This window comes from Mercenaria mercenaria, chromosome 11, assembly GCF_021730395.1.
Source record: "Mercenaria mercenaria strain notata chromosome 11, MADL_Memer_1, whole genome shotgun sequence".
NCBI lineage: Eukaryota > Metazoa > Mollusca > Bivalvia > Venerida > Veneridae > Mercenaria > Mercenaria mercenaria.
This window is the reverse complement of record NC_069371.1, coordinates 64,779,471-64,791,681: the sequence shown is the minus strand read 5'-3', so window position 1 is coordinate 64,791,681 and position 12,211 is coordinate 64,779,471. Positions and strand designations below refer to the sequence as shown.

The window sequence follows — 12,211 nt, the reverse complement described above, 5'->3', positions numbered from 1 at the left end:
GTGACCTTGACCTTTATTAGAGTGACCCCAAAATCAATAAGGGTTATCTTCTCTGCATGACCAATCATCCTTTGAAGATTCAAAATTCTGGGTTAAATTGTTCTTAAGTTATTGATCGGAATTTGTTTTCCATGTTCAGGTCCCTGTGACCTTGACCTTTGACGGAGTGACCCCAAAAACCAATAGGGGTCGTCGAATCCATAAGCCCTGTCACCCTATGGAGTTTAAAGGTCAAATGGTTCCAGCTATTGATCGGAAATGAAGTGTGACGGACGGACGGACGGACAGGGCAAAAGCAATATGTCTCTCCCAGTGGGAGGAGACATAATAATAATAATAATAATAATAATAATAATAATAATAATAATAATAAAGGAAGACACTGTTCTGTGACACAACACTTTATTTTCGTTAAAGAAGCAAAACAATAGAAAACGAAAAAATAAATTAACATGTACAAATGATGACAGAATGAATGACAAAATGTACGTATTTACATACTGACCTATTTGTACAAAAAGATTTAGTATGGTACATTTATGAGTGACCCATTGTTTAGAATACACAGTAAAATGCTAGATTAGGATAGGAAGAACGACACTTTTTTGGGATAAAGAGATCATCAAAAGACCGAAATTGTCCATTTCGTAGATAGGAATGAACGAAACGCGCAGGCTGTTGTGGTTTTCAAGTTCAAAGAAGTTAAGCAAAATCACGTGGCCGAGCCACATAAGATATCATGTCTGACATACCAAATCAGAGTGAAATCTTTTCATACAAATACTTCCTTCGTTCCATGAAATGTCACGAAGAACTACAGCATTAAAAGATAGGTCAACAAAAGTCTAAAGATTCAAAAGCTTTTTCAAGTTTCTGTACAATGCTGAGGAGAAAGAATCCAGCTTCTATACGATGCTGAGGAGAACGGATCAAGCTTCTGTACAATGCTTAGGAGAAAGAATCAAGCTTCTGTACAATGTTGAGGAGAAAGAATCAAGAGTTCTGTACGATGCTGAGGAGAAAGAATCAAGCTTCTACACAATGCTGAGGAGAAAGAATCAAGCTTTTGTACAATGCTGAGGAGAAAGAATCAAGCTTCTGTACGATGCTGAGGAGAAAGAATCAAGCTTCTATGCAATGCTGAGGAGAAAGAATCAAGAGTTCTGTACAATTCTGAGGAGAAAGAATCAAGCTTCTGTACAATTCTGAGGAGAAAGAATCAAGCTTCTATACAATGCCGAGGAGAAAGAATCAAGCTTCTGTACAATTCTGAGGAGAAAGAAGAAATAATTACCTTTTAAGTATCAGTGATACTTATATGTATCTAATCAAGCTTCTGTCACAGAACGATAATTCTATTACGACCGATGTACGTGATGAAGGCAGATGTGTGAAAGTTGCATATGTAATGTTTAAAAAAAAAACATGAACCATCAATTTCTCGAATGTGACAATTTTGTTGAAGTGTGATGTAGAGTAGTGCTTCCGAGCCAGAAATTTTATGAACATTGAAAAATCATCATTTTTGTAACTATTAAGACCTAAATGAAACAATGGTTTCTGTATGCAATATTTACAAATGATAAAAAGAAGAACATTACAAACAATACTTAAACAATGTAAGGCACGTGTTTATATATTTACAATTCTGGAATATCAAAATTACAATGAGGTAGTGAATGAGTCATGAATGTTAGCTTATAAGCTGGCGCTCAAACTTTGAGAATGTTGAACAAAAGAGATCTTGTTGAAACGTTTGAAACTGTCCTGTACAATAGCCAACAATTTTCATTCTCCGTTGCGAATGCTTACTGATAATATTCAAACCTAATCACCGGCTTTTTGAAGAAAAAAAACGATTAAATGTTTCCGTTTAGTTTTTGAATGCACTTTTTATAGTGTCAATTTCTTGTATCAATAAGCAGATGTTCCTCCCGTCCTCTGCTTGAAGCTTCCACAAATCATGAAACTGAAAAGGAAATAATCCGTCTTGAAACGAGTTTTAGAAAAAAAAAACCGCAACTGAAACACTTTTAAACAGTTAAACATGCAAGGTTTAACCTCTATCGATAGATCTATGTTATAATACAAATTTAACAACAACTCTTCCAAGATATTTCTACTTCCGTTAGTTTTGTCGAAACTGACACCTTCCAGATGTTCTTTCTTTTAATTGTCTTATAATGAAATAATCAGTGTCTTCCCGTGGTTATCGTCTGATTAAGCATGGTTCTGAACTGTGATAAATTATACGATAAACCACAAGAAGCCTTTGTATACTCATTTAAATATTATGATAAAACTTATGCTGGACTCAGAGTAGCAATGAACCGGATCTCAAGTGGCATTTTATGTCAAAATGCTCTCTGACCAGATCACGCTTCAACCGTTGTTTGTTCTAGATGATACCATTTTTTGATTTCTTTATTTTGTTTGACTAAACGACAAGTCCGATATTATTTGAACTATAAAGTTAAGAAGTTATTAACGTTATCAATGACGTACCAATGATGGTATGTCAGGCATATTTCTATAGTACATACTTCTATATATACACCTATAATCTGCCTAGCTTTTTCTCAGAATATCATAGCAAAAATGAAACTTAACAATAATCTAATACAATCACGTACTGTCTAGCCGTGTTGTTGTTGTGGAACTTATTTCTAACACTGGAGAAAAGTTGGGATCGTCTGGTTCACCCGTGTCTTCTTCGTGGTAAACAGCGTCGTCTTGTGTGCAGTCATATTCTGAAAAATCAATAATTCGGCTCTTAAGGTAGTGCACCTCTAAAATCGGCAAAATACGAATTCTCCGTATATGACTTCGGCATTCTTCGGGTTTTTTACGGAAAGACACGTGCGCGTTAAGCTACATTTACATCCGAAGAATGCCGAACAGTCTTACGAGAATACGTAATCATTCGGAAATTTCCGAGTATCATTATAAATCCATTACCGTAAACATCTTGTTGGTGTTGGTGTATTATAAACCAGGTAAACATGCATAGACCTCTAAATTCCTCATGACGCCCTTTTGTATCAATCTCTAAACTAAACATGCAATTGTGTAAATACACACGAAAATTGGTACACAGGCAAAAAATGTGCTTCTTGCATTGCGTTTGTTATATTTTTAATGCTGACCATACAAAGATCCTGCTAGTAGAGCTTGGTTTATGTTTCTATTGGTATGTTTGAACAGAGCAATTGTATCCGCGCCCGATAGCTAGTCACAAACTTAAATGGAAATTACAGTACTGTAACGTAGAACTGACCTGAGACTGTTGTGCAAACTGTTGGGTCTATGACAGTTTTGGCATCTAGGATATTCTCTTCCATGTCTCTCACATGCACTTCAAAGCCGCCATTTCGTCTTCCTCTAGTCACAATACGTTTAACAGCTTCAGTCACGTGCAGTGAAACCCAGCGCGCGCTGTCCCAGGTCACCATCTTGGCGTCTATTAATCTCATGTTGCTGTGACGCACTGGAAAATAAACAAACAAGTTGATAGTATATGAACTAATTAAGTAACTGAATTTGACCTTGTTATGTTTTACTCTTAAAACCTTTTCGCCAGTAGATATATATTTATATACATGTATCTGGTAAGCGATCTTGAGGCTTTCCAGTATTCACAATTCTATTATCTAAGGTAAGGGGGACCCGTAATGGCAATCGGAGATTTCCGTGCGATTACGTACTCTCCGAATGCTATTTCGGCAATTTCCGGCTGCTAATGTAACCTGCCGGAGAATGCCGAAATCGCATACGGAGATTACGTAATCGTACGAACGTTGTCGATATTCTATATGGGTCCACAACCTTTAAATAATGTTAACTTATATGAGGGTGTGTCTGCAATTTTTACAACATCGTATACTGCGATCTGATGGGTGCAGCATATTCTGTGGATAAATATCTTGTTTTCCAAGAATACTTGCTTCTGGCATGCGTTCTTTTTGGTTTCTGCATTGTTGATAGATCTCTTGTTTTGCAATGTATACTTAATTCCGGCATGCGTTCTTATTGGTTTTTTTTATGAATATCTCGTTTTGCAATGTATAATATTTACTTCTGGCATGCGTTCTCATTGCTTCCTGCATTGTTGATAAATATCTTGTTTTGCATTTGTATACTTACTTCCGGCATGCTTTCTTATTGGTTTCTGCATTACTGATTCTAAACATTTTCTAAAATGAGAGACATCTTATTATATCAGTTTATACTCACATCTTGCATGTGATCTGATGGGTTTCCTGTACTGGTAAATCTTTATATGAAGTCTTGACGTGCTGTGGTCACTATCATATGCACACGGACAGTCTGAAAATGTAAACGAACCTTTGAATGTTTCTGATCATTCACTGCAGTTAGATTCATTCAAAGTCTTAACGGCACTGACAATTTAAATTGTAGAATTCCCGCAACCAAACGATTTTAAGTATTTTCTTAACTAAAAAAGTGTTTTGTTTATTTTTGGTATAACCTAATTGAAAAAAATAATGAAGCAAAAAAAATTCATGAGTAAGGCAATCATCTTACCGTCTCTTCGCTTTAAATGGATCCTAACCACGGCTGAGGTGATTTCTAGATTAGGGTCAGGATTGCTTGGTACTGAAAAGAAATATCGGATATTCCTCGAACTAGTGTCGAACCAGATTGACCGATTCATGTAATCAGGTAGGTCCACCATAGGCAAGTCACCTGAAAAAAAAAATAGTTAAAACTTTTGCAAAATTCGTCTGGCACAAAACCTGATTTCAGATAATGTAATTCTAGGCCATTATAAGCCCTCCATCCGCGTATAGTCAAAGCTTATTAAGCAGCCAGTGCTAAAGACAAGATGAAATTAGAACAAAAATTCTGTTTGGGAAACTAACTAAAGGCTTTTTACAGGTGTCCACTAAGGCAAGTTCAATTGCATTTGGTTTTACAGATATTTACAAATGTAAATAAATAGGGTGTTATTTATTAAGACAGTTTCACGAGCACATAGGCCTAACACATTTTGTCTTTTTGCTTTTTCGAGTGGCAATGTTAAACATGACCTGCATAAAATTCGAAATATAAGTTTATGCAATGTGTAATCTTGTACTCACAAGCTGGGAAGTAGCAGTACTTTTGCCTGGTCACGTATACAGGGGTTTGCATCCCGAGAAGCAAGCGTCTCTTGGTTTCAGGATCAATATCCGGGGGACTTGTCCAGCCAAGCGTTTCAAGCACGTGCTGTCGTAGGAAAAACATGCGTGCGGCTCTCGATCTGAAATATTTACATATTTAATATTATTACATTGTCTTAAAATAACCTAATTTCTGTTCAATAAAGGTCATATCCAACGTTTGTTTGGGTTTCCCCCGAGGTATAAAATGTCTGAAAATAGTACTGAGTTAATAACAATCTAAATAATATTTTTGTTATTAGAATTACTGTTCTTGGGTTATTATAATAGTAGCTTGATCTGGGGTGCTGCATTCGGCTAGTGATTTTTTGCCAGGTCGGATATGGCAAAATTCACGAGAGCCGAATCTAGCTACTGTTGTACTGACCCTTTTATTTTATACCTTTTTATCGATGTTAAAATAGAACTGACTACAGTTTTCGTGTGCGCTATTTATAGAACTGTGTCATGCCATGCATATTAAATGAAAGTAGTCCGGCAACATGCAATACAAAAGGTACAATATGGATTTTTTCTGTCTGATCGTATTTACTAGTAAAATACAAACAGTATTTTGGACAAAATTTATATAGATATATAATAAAATGTGATATTCCCAAACAGGGCATATATATTGACATTGGCGTTCACCAGAAGAAGGCGATATATGCCTTTTTCACAATTTTCTTACGAACGTATCATTATAACCAAAGACTCATTTTTCATTATGAAGCAACATTGACTCCATGAAAAGGCCCACCCATGTAATTCGGTCACGTTCTGTTTCTGATACTCCCACGTACTATTGTAGTTCAAGAGAATTCGGTCATTCGGTACACAAAATCTACCGTTTTATAGTTAGCGTAATAAACTCCGTGTGAGCAGTAATTATGAAATATGAATATCATTTAGATCTAACTACAGGAGTGCTTTATCGCAACCATATCATATCGTACAATATGTAATAAATCTATTTTCAGATATAGCATGCTTCTGTTCAGGGATTTGATATTATCTACCGATGCTTTAGAACTAGCCGCTGTTATTTCCGTTCGTACTTTCGTTATTTTTTTTTTTTATAATTTCCGCACATATAATTTAATACATTTGCGAGAACAATATTTTGTGAATGTAAATATATCAAATGATGCAGGTTATAAGTGACATATTAATCGACTGATGGCTGCAATTATAATATGTTGCGAGATAAAAAATTACATATACAATAAGTACATATTAAGAACAAACAGACTTTTCACTGGGATTTTGTTTATCTAATATACATTTATTGAATGACTTATCGGCCAATAAGTGTTATATAACATGTTTAAACCTTTATGCACATAATATAAACACCATTTATTAGCTTCTTCTAAAACAGTGCGTCTTAAAAAAAACGAATCGTAATATAAATTAATTTCATTTACCTACATATTATATAAGTAAATGTATCATTTTGACTCGCTGTTGATGGGAGAAGAAAAAATCAGACCGGCGTGGCCTGTTTCTCATCATTGAGCCTCCAACTCTATTATTTTGATTACGGAATTTCCTTTGATGTTAATTGACTCAGTCGGCTTTGGTGAGGTTACAGCAACACTCAGTTCACTAGAGGATTGGATAAAGATTATCAGATACACCGATAATCTTTACCGTAGGGTTAGTAAACAACTTATGGTGTTGTTTTCCATCTAATCAGCCAGTATTTTGACTGTCTGTAGAACTGGCATGTTCTAATCTCTGGCCTGGCTTGGCCCGATGAGCCCAATTTTCGACCAAGCCGGGCCAGGCCAGGCCAGGCCAGGCCATAGATTTCAATTTCGTAAAAGGTGAAAGTGATTTTTATAGCAACTTTAAAATCTGACTTTTGGAATAAGTTTGGATATTTCAGACATTATATAAATACATTTTGAACTCTCACTCTGTAAAATTATACACCTGGGAATAAGCCTGTAGCTAACATAACTATTATGTCTAATTTAAAGGCGATGCCTGATTAATTGTTATGACTATTATCAGGGGATCTTCACCTCAATTGACTCTTGACTGGTGGCTTGGTTTTCCCCAAATTGAATAAGCTAACTAAGTTTATTATTTTGTCTATTGAGAATTATTTAGTATTGTCTGAAATTATTGAACTAGCACTCAAGAATATTCCATATGTTTCCGTAAAAAAATCGGTGCCCAAACATAAATAAAAATATAAATATTGAAAACCATATAAAATATAAACAAGTTACATTTCTTTACTGCCAGTCTGCCAGGTCGTACATGCAGATAAAGTTGTGCTGACAAAACGTTCAGCTACCAATCTCGGGACTGTCAGTTCGAAACCGTGACCTGTTTGACCATTTTCATTATCATTTTTTTTTTAAATTTCCTCTGTAAACTATGAATGCAGGAAAATTGTCACTTATCGTGATTTATTGTTCATTTATTGAATGAAATACACAAGTATTTGACATTCTTCTACATACAAGTTATTACCATAAAATGTTGTAAGAACAAAACCAGTATCAATAAAATGACATTATATTGATTTAATGAAAACAATCTGAATTGAAATCGAACCTATGGTAACATGTGTGAAAGTCGCAGAACTTATCACTACGCCACTGTGCATTGGTAAACTTTAATTGCATGTTATTTTGGTCAATTTAGATATTTTCAGGTTACAAATATGGTGTAAAAAAAAGAGTGGCACCTGTCAATACTAACGGACAACAACTTTCAATTTCTAAAATAATGCTATCTCCGTTCTAGAATCTGGGATAGTATGGTGCGGGGAAGCAATATATAAATTTTGTAGTTTAGGTTATACATATACTGAATATTTTTGTAAGATTGTTTTTATATTGATATAAGTATGTGGAAAAAAAATCCTACAAAGTTTTGTGAAACAGGCTCAAGAGCATCTTTTAGCATTAAATATATCACTTAGAAATTACATAAACACAATGCACCATTATTTTTTTGTGCAAGACAAATATCAATAACCTAAAATGCCAACACCCTGACAATGAGTTAGAGGTCCCACAATGAATATTATTTTTATTACTCTTCCATAAATTGAACATCAGATTAACTAAACCAAACACATTAAAAGTTCAACTGAACAGTTAGAAGGTCAGCTAAGGATAGTAGGGACACAACCTGTAATTACAATTCCCAAAGAGATGCATGCAAATATTCAGTTATATTGCAGCAGGTAAGCTTATCAATGAAATTAGCCATTAGTTTTAAAACTAAGTGTTAAAGTTGACTTTAAAAAATTTGAATACAGAAAAAAATGGGTAGTTATCATTTAGTTACACCATTTTCTTCAGTGCAAATCTGTATTTCAAATAAGATGAATGATGGCTAATTAATGATTCTCCAGGGGACTGGTTTCTCATTTTGTTTGACATGCAGCAAGTAAACAATGCAGGTTAATACTGCCTGCTATTGTAATTGTATATTTAGATTTCATGCCATTCATTTCTCTATGTACAATAAAATCTGGCCTGGCCTGGCCCGGCCCAGTCGAAAATTGGGCTCATCGGGCCAGGCCAGGCCAGGCCAGGCCAGAGATTAGAACATGCCTGTAGAACTAACTAGTTGTCCGTACAACCAAAATAATGGCCTCCAGCCGAAACCTGTACGTTTTGTTTCTTTGATAAGATTATTTCTCGCTAAAGTGATAGAGTTTATTATCATTTTTCTTTTTTTATTCTCCTTTTATTATCCTATAATATCGACGTATTCTGTCTTTTTTCTCTCCTTATTTTAAAGTACATTTTATGAATCACTAATACACTGAAATGTATTTATTACTGAAGTCTTATTTTAGTTTGGACTGTCTGTAGTTTAAAAAAAAGGCGTTGAAATATAATTACACTGATTCTACTTGTAAACTCATAGTCACACTTACGTTGAAGGGGGTACGTTTTATAACAGTGTAGCTTCTACGAAGAAAATGCAATTAAAAAAAAAAAATAAGCCCGTCTCAGCAAGGTTAAATACCCTTCCTTATTTTAAGTTTTATGAAGCAATGAACTAAAACCGCAAACATGTAAGGGATCGGCCTTATAATCAGGGGCTGCCATGCCTTAAGTGACCCCGTAAGGTGAGTCAGCCATGACCTCAGAGTTCAGGTTGAAGGGGTTAAGGGGCAGACCAACATTACATTGATCGGAATTCAATTAATCATGTTTTGGTATAATGCAGCTCATTTTGTTTGACCTGAGAAACGAAAGGTCAATTTTACAATATCTAAACATGAATTACCGATTACAGCATAAATTTACTACCAAAAGGTTGACCTTATGCAGTTGGGTCATGTTATTAAAAGCCAAAATATTTGAGGTTTTAACACTGGCCACCCTTGTGTTAATCGGTCATCAGTGAAACATTTGTTACATAACATGAAGTATGAACCAGAAGAGGAATAGACTAATAATATTGTTTAACAACTAATAATCCTTCACATTTGTGCTTGGTGGTGGGCAGAAATGAATTCAATTATTTCTGTCGCAACCTGTTTCATATTATAGTAATGAAAATTTCAAATCGAAAACACGGCTTGGAGAAGTTCAGTTCAGTGTAAAGCACAACGTGATAGTACATTTAAAAGACAACTAGATACCTTTTCAAGTAAATAAAGTGCTTAAGCAATTAGAAACAAATGAAAAAAATATTTCGGTGATACATGAATTCGTAAATTAAATGTTTTTTTGTTTTTTTATCAAACACTAGACGTTACTTTCGGGCCGAGCAACGCGATTCATTATTAAAAAACAAAAAGGAAACATACAGTGCTGTGTGAGGAAGTGCCATTGACCTGAGAAAATCTTAATAAACATCCCGCCAAATTTCTGTAACCTTAAACATGGGGTCATAGACGCAGACGTGCAATTCTCTGGCGCATTGTTGGTGCATTTTTCCACCAGGTTCGTCCGTGCATTGACCTTACAGGGGTTGAAGGGCGTTGACCACGAAGTAAACAACATTTTGTTGCTAGAAATTTCGGTATTTTTCTTTTATCAATGCCGCCTTTATAACACCATGCACAATAACTTTCATTATATCAACCGATTTTGATTCATTTAAAAGCATCATGTCTTTCGTAAATAGAAATGAAAATCAACTTTTTTTTCAAAGGAATTCAGTTTAGTATAAAATATTCGTCAAATCACATACTTTTTTTGAAGGAATTAGAACATGTTAAAATTCCCCCCTTTTTCAATGAAATAAAAATCACAAAATAATGATGGAATATTTTTAACCAATTCATCCAAGTAACCAACGGGCTCATAAAGGTGCCATAAAACTTCGTATTTAAAGATATTTCATGTCCAGATTTTATACCTAAAAGTGTGAAAAATATAAAAAGTACTATATAGTATATCGAAGACAACATGAAATAAATGTTTTATGTGTACAACCAGTGTTTTGTGCTAATTTTACAATAATAGACAGTAATAAATTTAATTATTACCATGATTACTAAATAATAATACGGAAGTCTTTTTAACAAATTATTTTTTATATATTATAGCAGATTAAAATACACTGATCGTTTATATATTAAGTCAAAATTGAAAAAGATTTCACATATTTAAATCAAAATTAATGAAAAGACATTTTAGTGAAAGGCGAACAAAATTAATGAAAATACATTTTAATGAAAGGTGAACACAGAACGTATAAGTGTGTTTCGCTACAAAAAATATTCAGTTTTCTTCAATATCTGGGGTTATAAAAAAGACAACCGACTCTGAATCAAAATGTACAAATAAGCTAGATAAAAGCAGAGTTTAAACTTATTTATTTCTATGAAAATTGCATATCTAAACTAAATAAAAGTATTTTTTACCGTCCGTTCATCTTATAAATATCAAAATAATTAAAAAAATATAAAGATTGTAAATTTACATTTACCATATCACTTTTAATCATAAATTAACAATGGTCATGGCGATAAAATGATAATAATGCAATGAAGAAGATTTTGATATAATGATAATAATAATAATAATGGTGAAATAAAGAAAGGATATGCACAAATGTAAAATAAATTTGCTTAACAAGTACTATTGTATATAAATTAAAATTACCTTTCAAGGCGCTCGTCAATATTCGATTCATCTCTGCCTTGGGTTTCCCCGACGTGGTTCGTCGGCGGTGCTAATGTTGTTGTTGTCGTCGTCGTTGTTGACGTCGAAGAGTTCTGTGTCGGTCTTGGATGTATCAAAGTTTGCAAGTCTTGGCAAAAAACAAGCTCGCATAACAAAACCAGTACAGTACATAATTCATACAACTGCATTTTGTTTGTCGTCTCCGCAATTTACAAATGTTATGGAATGATAAGTTTCAAGTCACCGAGATCAAAATAGTATATGCAGCATTAACTAATTGTTTCCTTACTGAATAAATATATTTAGAATTTGTTAAATAAAACTGTTAAAAGTCACAAGTCACACACAGATCTGCAAGTTATCAGTTTCGATACGATATTGAAGTAGCTGCCTCCGGTACTAAAATCCGTCTGACTCGCTACTGGATGATGAAACCGTATTTATGAGCAGCGCAAAAATGGAAATTTACTCGTCTCGTAGGTGGTCAGAAAAAACTTAGACAATATCTCAGGGAAGGCGGGGAATTATCGTCTGCTACAACATTGTTCAAGTGATTATGGATTTATTACTTTGTTGTGAACAGTTCTTGAAGTACGACTGCAAAATTTCATAAATTTGTGTAATTCATCATGCAGTTTAGATTTTTTTTTGTCGGAGAGAGAACATGACGGGTAAACTAATTCAATAGCAGTAATCCTACCTTTCTAATACATAAGACTCCATTCTATAATTGACCGAGTTTAAAACCTAATTAAATGCCTTAGTATGTAAAAAAAATCGATTAAAGTAAAATAAATAGCATGCAAAGATATCAAATGCAGCCGATAGCTGTGAATTTTTTATGACTTCATTTTAACAAAATCCAGAATGTGATTTTATTTTGTGATTTGCGGCATTTTCCAGAAAAAAAAGGTCGGATTGGTTATCTGCTTG

The 12,211-nt window shown here is 34.1% G+C and overlaps 1 protein-coding gene across 1 annotated transcript; it reads right to left on the bottom strand.

Moving 5' to 3' along the window:
* Window positions 1-385: 385 nt before the first annotated feature.
* LOC123532287 (uncharacterized) lies at window positions 386-11,704 on the bottom strand. The gene is made up of 7 exons (XM_045313692.2): window positions 11,258-11,704; window positions 5,103-5,263; window positions 4,546-4,707; window positions 4,234-4,326; window positions 3,278-3,487; window positions 2,634-2,750; window positions 386-1,969 (listed from the first exon to the last, which is right to left on the bottom strand). Exons 1-7 carry the CDS (start codon window positions 11,464-11,466, stop codon window positions 1,962-1,964), a joined length of 960 nt encoding a protein of 319 aa, XP_045169627.2. The 5' UTR covers window positions 11,467-11,704; the 3' UTR covers window positions 386-1,961.
* Window positions 11,705-12,211: the final 507 nt, after the last annotated feature.

Excerpts from the sequence above, each read along its gene's own strand:
- LOC123532287 (XM_045313692.2), bottom strand. The coding sequence starts at position 11,466 with ATGCAGTTGTATGAATTATGTACTGTACTGGTTTTGTTATGCGAGCTT. Across the intron at positions 3,488-4,233 it reads CATCAGATCACATGCAAGAT|TGCGTCACAGCAACATGAGA; the intron begins GTGAGTATAAAC and ends TTTATTTTCCAG. Across the intron at positions 2,751-3,277 it reads AGTTTGCACAACAGTCTCAG|AATATGACTGCACACAAGAC; the intron begins GTCAGTTCTACG and ends TTGATTTTTCAG.